The sequence below is a fragment of the Sturnira hondurensis genome, unplaced genomic scaffold, assembly GCF_014824575.4.
Source record: "Sturnira hondurensis isolate 20B ecotype Veracruz unplaced genomic scaffold, ASM1482457v3 Scaffold0001538, whole genome shotgun sequence".
Taxonomy (NCBI): domain Eukaryota; kingdom Metazoa; phylum Chordata; class Mammalia; order Chiroptera; family Phyllostomidae; genus Sturnira; species Sturnira hondurensis.
The window spans coordinates 1,453,020-1,460,906 of NW_028074169.1; the positions used below are offsets into that span (position 1 = coordinate 1,453,020).

Genomic DNA, 7,887 nt, shown 5'->3' on the forward strand with positions numbered 1-7,887 from the left:
TGTGCACTAAGACTGGCTTCCATCCACAGTGAGCCAGGGAAGGTCAACTAAAGACCCAAGATTTCCCAAATCTTCCAGCTGCCTGTTAGGCTCAATCACTAAAAGAGCCTCTGGAGGTACACAAGTTGCATGAGGTAGGTCCTCAGTTAGTCACCAGGTAGTGGCAAGTGGTGTTCATCGGACTGATATAGATTCAAAGAACGTGACACTTCTGGGTCTGAGGCCACTCAGCCAAAGTTCCAGGGTACACCAATGCTAGGCACCACCAGCCAGGTACCTGGTAGGTAACCTTTGTGGTGGGGTAGGGTCTTAAAGAGTCATCAGGATGAGGCCAGCAGAGTTCATCAGGCTTTAACAGACCAAGATTTGGCTGTATGAAAGGAGGGCTCTGCACAAGAACTGTGGCACCAGTTGGGCATGTGAGGAAAAAATGGCCCCCTCCCTAAAGCCATACAGCTCAGTCTCTCCCCAGTTCTGCTTGGCCATCCTGAATAACCTTTCTAGAAAGTCTGTGCTGTGGGTCTAGGATGGCCACCGCTAGCTGTTGGTGTTAGGAGAGTGGGGCTAGTACATTTCCTTAGTTTGATGCCTATGAATAAGTGTATGCTACCCAGGAAATGTGGTACCTGTTGGCAGTGTGGGAGAGGGAATTAGCACAGGAGCCCTGGTGGCTGTCCCTTTGGCTTTCTTTTCAGGGCCACAATACAGCCCACCTCTCTTCCCATTATTGCAGTCCAGTCTGAGCCACACTCCCTCAGTTAGAACCTAGGGTAAGTAGCTGTGAATGAGACTTTGTGTGCTGGCCCTTTAAGAGGGCACCTGGTTTACCAATAGACTACAGTTTTTCGCTGGTGGACAGAATCCCTGCTGATTTTCACAGCCAAATGTTACATTCACTCCTCTTCCTGGCTCTCGTGTTCCTGACTTGAGAGCCTGGTGTAGGCTGAGAAGGGAGCTTTGTAGCTGAGATATCTCTCTGGATTTTCAACCACCATACCTGTTTGTGGCGCCAGCCCTTTTTGTTTCTCCACTCTTCCTATCAGTCTCAATGTAGCTTCTTGTAAAAATCCTTGGTTATGAGACTCCTATTCAGCTAGTCTTCTTTAATTGGGTATTCAGATCAATTGTCCTATAATTTATTTATAATTCCAGTTTGGTATTTGGAAGAGGTGTGTGTAACTTCTACCTACTCTGCCACCATCTTGGATCCCTGATAAGTTTATAAATGATAAAATTTATATTTACCTAATAACAGACTCAAACTGTACACTAAAACTTGACAGAACTAAAAGGGGAAAAAGAAAAATTCATAATCTCAGTGGAATGTTTTAACACAGCTCTCTCAGTAACTAACTGACAAAACTAGCCCACAAAAATAGGTGAATATGTAGAAGAGTTGAATAACATGACCTAATTAACATTTATGTAATACTGCACCCAACAATTACAAAATATATATCCTTTATAAGTACACATAAGCCATTTTCTAATATTGACTTTTATATGTCAGTACTAGGCAATTTTTCATACATTATCTTCCCTAATCATAACACAATTGTGAAATAGCTGGCCTAGAAATCTTTCATTTGCTCCTTCAGACTCACCCTGTCCCTTTTCTAATGCTCTGTGTCCTATGAACCTAACTTGTATGGGTTGCTTTCATGGCTCCTTTCCTCTCTGGCTTCTGATTAGGTTCAGCCAACTGGATGCAAGAGCATAAATTGTTGAGTGAGAGGAGGGTAGAGTTAGTTTATTTATTCTCTCTGCCCTCTCCCTGAAGGATTGCTGAGGATGGCTGCATCTATCCTCCCCCACCAAAGTCTGCTTCTGCCAGGCATCTGCCCTCTGCCCTCTGTTCTAGTACCCATTCTTTCCCTGCTGCTTTTCAGGTGCTAAAGGCCCTTGCTATTACTAGCCCTGGGGTGCTGTGCCATCCCTTGTGGGTCTTCCCAAACTCTGCCCACACTCTTCCAACAGTCCCTTTGTAAACTCTTCAAATCATCCAGTTAGAGTGCCCCATGTTTTCTACAAGGACCCTGGCTGTGTATTAGCATCTCTGTCTTCATTTAAGAAAACATAAGCTCAGGGATATCAGCAACTCTCACAGGTCATAGGACTCTGGCTATGCTTCCTTTCACCAGTGTAGAAATTATACAGTTTCATCTCTTGCCCACATTATTAATAAATCATTAACATAACACTGGAACGTCCTTTCAACTTTAGACAGTAGTATGCCCTGTAAATAGGTGTCTTGAATAAATTTTGAATCTGAGTTGTAACGTGGCCTTTCTTAATTTTCTAAATGTCAGGAACACTGTGTCTTCCATTTAAAGTAACTTGATTTGGTTATTTGTTAGTTTTTGTTCTTTTAGAGAAAGTTATTCAATACTGTGATTATGACCTCTGAGTTTAATACCCCCTGTGATATTTTTGTCTTCCTTTTTGCTGTTTTCCAGATCGCCAAGAGGTTATCTCCAAAAAAATATTGGAGTTGGACCCATGGGAAAATCAGTGGAATGTTATAGCTATCAATGTCCTCATGCATGACAGCTATGATGTCTGCTTGGTTGCCAGGATGAATCCTCGAGATCTCATCCCCCCACCTTCAGATTTGGTGGAAGAAGGCAAGGAGCACTGAGGTCAGAATTGCTACAAAACCTCCTGTTGTGTCTGCAAAGGAAGAATTAGAAATGGAGAGAGATCTTGTGCATCCATACATGTGCTTTGAATGTGTACTAGCCCATGTGCAAAGCAGCAAGGACTGGCCACTACAAGGGGAATGTTCAGAGCCCACCCTCAGGGACCTCCACTTGCTTAGGGTGGATAAGGCACAACCAGGCAGAATGTAGTGATGGCACAGGAGGAATGCAGGGTGAATTCCACACTGCTGTGGATTTAAGAAAATCATTGCCAAGAAGCAGGCCTTCTATTAGGGCCTCAGAGGATGAAAGGAAAGCAGACCCATGTGTGCAATTGATAGTGAGATCATGGAAATAGCTGAATGAAGGCCAGAGGTGTACCAGATGGCCTGGGCCAATTCCTTTGGTGTAAAAGCTAGAGAAGAGTAGGTTATAGCTAAATAATCAACATTTGGAAGACCAAGGACTTTGGACCTAGTCTCTGAGCAAGGGCATAATCTCAAAATTGTAGTGTAAAGGAAGACTTTGTGCTCTGCTGAAGCTTCAGTCTTATAAAGACCATCTATTCTCATGCAGAATACTCTTCTGCTGCAACAATATTATTCAAAACAGTGCTGGCAGTGGACTATGAGTTCATAACATCCCTGCCACTCAAGCCCAATCACAGTGAGCAGAGAGATTCTGCCCTTGGCTGGGACTGTTAGCGAAGGAGATGCAGGGTTCTGTAGCCATGGCCCTCTCTTGGGTTGTTACAGAGGGTCCTAGATTGAACTTACACAAGCTTCCCTTGACTAGCTCTGAAGCACACATGGCCTTTTACATGCTGGTCCTGGATTAACACAACTGAACTACACCACTCGACCGAGACAAAGACCAGGCTCTGTAGTAAATAAGAGAGAAAGCATGCCCCTTTGGTGGCCAGCTGCCCTCATATCATCTTTGCAATATCTTTCTCAAGGTTGAAGAAGAAGAATGGAAATTCCTTCTTCAGCCCACAGTTGAACATAATCAGAAAACAGCCACTCCCAAAATATATTTTAGAAATTACACCTGGGAACCCTGGCCAGGTGGCTCAGTTTATTGGAGCATTGTCCCATACACCAAACGGTTATGGGTTCAATTCTCAGTGGGGCATATACTTAGGTTGCATGTTCAATCACCAGTTGGGGTGTGTATGTGAGCAACTGGTCAAGGTTTCTCTCTAATATCAATGCCTCTCTCCCTGCCCCTCCTCTCTCCCTTCTCTCTCTTCTCTCCCCTCCCTCCTCTTCTCTCCCTCTCTCCTTTCTCTCCTCTCTCCCCCCCTCTCTCCCTCTTCCTCTCCCTCTCTGTCTCTCATCAATAAATATAACCTTAGGTGAGGATAAAAAATCACCTGGGAAATCCATCTGTTTTACTTACCATCAATACTTCTGGAAGCACAGTGAATTTGAAGAATGCATTTTGATAGATGATGCTCAACAATTTCTCCAGACTTTCACCCTACACAAGTCTCTGTTTTAAGCAGGAGTGGTTAGTAAATTTCCTAGAACTTCACCAGAAGGAGACATTCCTGGATCAAGACAGCTTTTCCTTGGTATATAGATGTGTGACTGTGGTGGCCACTACTCCATATCTCCAGGTTCTAGCTGCTAACCCAGGCTGGAGACATATGTCCATGGAAACAAGCCAGTTGTAAATCTGCTTCTGCCACCATGAAGGGGGTCTAGTTAGACTCAAGGTAATTTGTTCCCTAGTAGTCTAGACACGGTAGGAGCCATGTCTGTCTCTCTGCAGTTGTACCAAACTACCCTCTGCAATTCCTGGCACATATGGGTCTTTGAGTGGCCAGTACAGGGTAGCATTTCTTAATCTGAGGTCTTGGTTTCTGAGCATGCCAGGAATCTCAGTTAAAATAAGTTAACTCTTCTCCCTGGTGAAATGTCCTACCCTGTGGGTTCTTCTTCTTGCTACAAAAGCAGAGTAGTTCCTCTCAGTAGATGTATTAGTTGGTGGTGTCCATGTTGAGGGGAACCACCACAGGTCTCTGCTTGACTGACTTCCTCTTAATGGAACCCCTGCACCTGCTCCACCTGTTTGAATATAAAAGCTGTCACATTTCCCTGGATTAGAGAAGCATTGCCACCATGTCAGGACACTTTTCTGGGTACATTAGATTTCAGATCTTGGCTTTAGTCCCAGGTCTGCTACTTAGCTGTGTAATCTTGGGCAAAATAACCTTTCTAAAGCCTTATTTTCCTGATATACAGAATGGGAAGAAAAATCCTTTATAAGTTTGGTGTGAGGGTTGAATGAGAAAATGGTAGCAGATTGCCTGTAAGGCACTAAAACAGTAAATATTTATTAGCTGCTATTATTATTAGTAGTAGTAGTAATAGTAGTAGTAGTAGTAGCAGCAGTAGTACACTCAGCATTTCCCAAAGCATAGTGCCCAGAATAACCCAGTGCTTGAGTGCAATCTCTTGAAATTCTAGGGAGAAATATATATATAGTTTGAAATAGTTCTTTTTTTAATAAACTCTTTTTCTTTACTTATGGTTTGAGAAAGAGAGAGAGATTTGTTGTTCCATTTATTTACGCATTCATTGGTTTGTACTTCTATGTGCTCTGACTGGGGATCAAACCCACAACCTTGGCATATTGGGACAATGTTCTAACCAACTAAGCTACGTGGCCAGGACTGAGGTAGCTCTTAATTTTCCAGACCCAGGCTCTTGGCTCCTCCAGTTGGTGTGTTTAGACAAGAAATGGTTTGATTTAGTGGGTGTTTTTTTTTTTAGGCCCTTGTGCTTCTTGTCTGACTTTCATACTTGCAACTCAAAACTAGATACTTCTGACCTCCTTTTGGTAGGTAGTGTTACAGATTCAGCTTTGAGATGGCATTTTTTGCCCTGACTGGTATAGCTCAGTGGATTGAGCATGGGCCTGCAAACCAGAGATGGCATTTTTCTTTCAATCCTTTTTCACTTTAATATTGCAATGGAGGACTCTTATAAAACTTTGGCTATTAGTTAGCTCTCTTTGTGAAGCAGGATTGTTTGACACTGAACAATGGAACACAAAAGCAAAGTGATTTGGATGCTGGGGCTAGTAGAAGAATACAGCTGTCAAATAAACCTAGGTTCAGTGTGTGTTCTTCAAGAAAGCATTATTGTTCTAACTGGTTGATTATAATGAGCAAATACTTTGAATTTGAACTTATTAAATTTTACTAATAAAAGATCACTTTCATCTTGTTTTTCATATTGCAATTAAATGTCAATTTCATTTGAAGAAGGGGCTCCTATGCCCAGGAAGTGCTGAGTGCCACCAGTGGGGTTGGGGGTGAGGGGCATGACCAGCCAGAAGATTATCAGGAGCAAGGCTCAAAGGTCAAACTGTATCAGGCAGGTGAGGGACAGGAGGTGGTCCCATTTGCAGGGTGGTTGAAGCACAGGAGGATGCAGGGAAAGGAGATAAGGCCAATCACAGAAGCCCTCAGGTGCCACACCAAGGAGTTGGTCTTCATGCCCCGTCAACATGGCTTAAGGCAAGGAAGCCCTTTAAGAACACCTTTCCACAGCCCTTTCCACCAAGAGTGAGAGTAGGCATAGGTAGATGAGCAGGAGGCCTTATAGGAACCCAGGTCACAAAAGCTGACAACCCAGTAACAGAGGGAACAATGAGAGTCCAATGCAGCTAGAAATGGAGGGTGTCAACAGTTTGCTTGCCAATTCAGAGCAAGGGATATGCTAGGAGTTTAACCACAAGGGAGTCAAATTTTTCAATCAAAACCAAAAACCAGAAAATTTTTCAAGGGTTCCTACCTCCTTCATCTTAAAGTGTTTCTTAAAGAGAGTCACTGTCCAGATGGATCCAGCTGTTCTTCCTAAGCCTGGGATCACCAAAAGAGATGTATCAGGGTGTAGAGTCAAGTCACCCCATTTATTTGCCAACTCTAGCAGACCCAGCTGAGTGTTCCCCATAAGCACTCCCCTATTCTTCTTGTATACAGCAACTAGACCCTGACCCAGCTTATTGGTAAATCCTGCTTTGAATGAACCAGATGTAGCAATACCATTTCCTTCCCCACAGTTAGTTTAACACAACCATGTGACAAAATCCAGGCCAAGAAGATATACAGGAATATCTGAGATCTTCCACCAAGATAGAGGCATAGATGGAAAAACTGTGCCTTCTCCCACAACCAAGTTTGAATACAACAAAGGTCTGAAGAACAAAGATGCAGCCAAAGAACAGAAAATTGAACTATACGGAAGTCGGACAACAACCAACGATTCAATTGCCCCCGGTAAGAGGGGCAGAGCCAGCAGTGGAGTGGGGACAGGCAAGAAAGATCCCCTGACCCCAGGCACCCAGGCAGCCCCGTGTCTGGGTGGACCAGTGAGGGCACAGGGTGGCAGGCTGGCTGCAGTCACACATTCGTGTGCAGATAAACCAGCAGAGTGAGCAGTGGGACAGACCAGGCGGGCCTCAGCAGCAAACTCAGCAGCAGCGGGCTGACCACAGTCACACATTCACATGCAGTGGGATGGACTGTGTGGGCCCCGGAGGCTGCCATTGCTTTCCTCTGACCCTGCCCCCACATACACTGTCACAACCCAGCAACTGAGTGGTCTGGCCCTGGTGAACACCTAGGGCTCTGCTCTTCATGCAGCATAACAGGTACAAACAGTGCAAAATATGGCTCAAAGAACTCAAAGCCCCAAAGCCCATACCTCTAAGCGACCAGGAAATAGCGAACCTCTCAGATGCACAATTCAAACACTGGTGATCAGGATGCTCACACAACTGATCGATTTTAGCCACAAATTAGAGGAACATATGAAGGCTACACTAATTGAAATGAAGGGAGATGCACAGGAAACCAATAGTGATGGAAAGGAAACTGGGACTCAAATCAAGGGGGTGGACCAGAAGGAAGGAAGAAATGATCAAACAGAAAAAAGTGAAATTACAAGAATTCAAAAAAAATGAGGAGAGGCTTAGGAACCTCCAGAACATCTTTAAACATTCCAACATCCGGATTATAGGGGTACAAGAAGGGGGAAAGAAACAGCCACCAGTGGAAAACTTATTTGAAGAAATAATAAAGGAGAACTTCCCCAGTCTGGCAAAGGAAATAGACTTCCAGGAAATCCAGGAAGCTCAGAGAGTCCCAAAGAAGTTGGACCCAAGAAGGAACACACCAAGGCACATCATAATTACATTAGCCAAGACCAAAATGAAGGAGAGAATCCTAGAAGCA

General features: G+C 44.1%; 1 protein-coding gene across 2 annotated transcripts in view; it reads left to right on the plus strand.

Annotated features, from left to right (window-relative positions):
* KBTBD12 (kelch repeat and BTB domain containing 12) overlaps window positions 1-5,161 on the plus strand; it is a 73,613-nt gene extending 68,452 nt beyond the window's left edge. Inside the window, exons 6-7 of one of the 2 annotated variants that reach the window (XM_037030121.1) lie at window positions 2,457-2,639; window positions 3,997-5,161. In XM_037030121.1, coding sequence (XP_036886016.1) covers window positions 2,457-2,638 — 182 coding nt within the window. In that variant the 3' untranslated portion in view covers window position 2,639; window positions 3,997-5,161. Of the gene's footprint in view, window positions 1-2,456; window positions 3,866-3,996 lie in introns of those variants that run through there. The other variant, XM_037030113.1, reaches the window with a different exon arrangement.
* The last annotated feature ends 2,726 nt before the right edge of the window (window positions 5,162-7,887 follow it).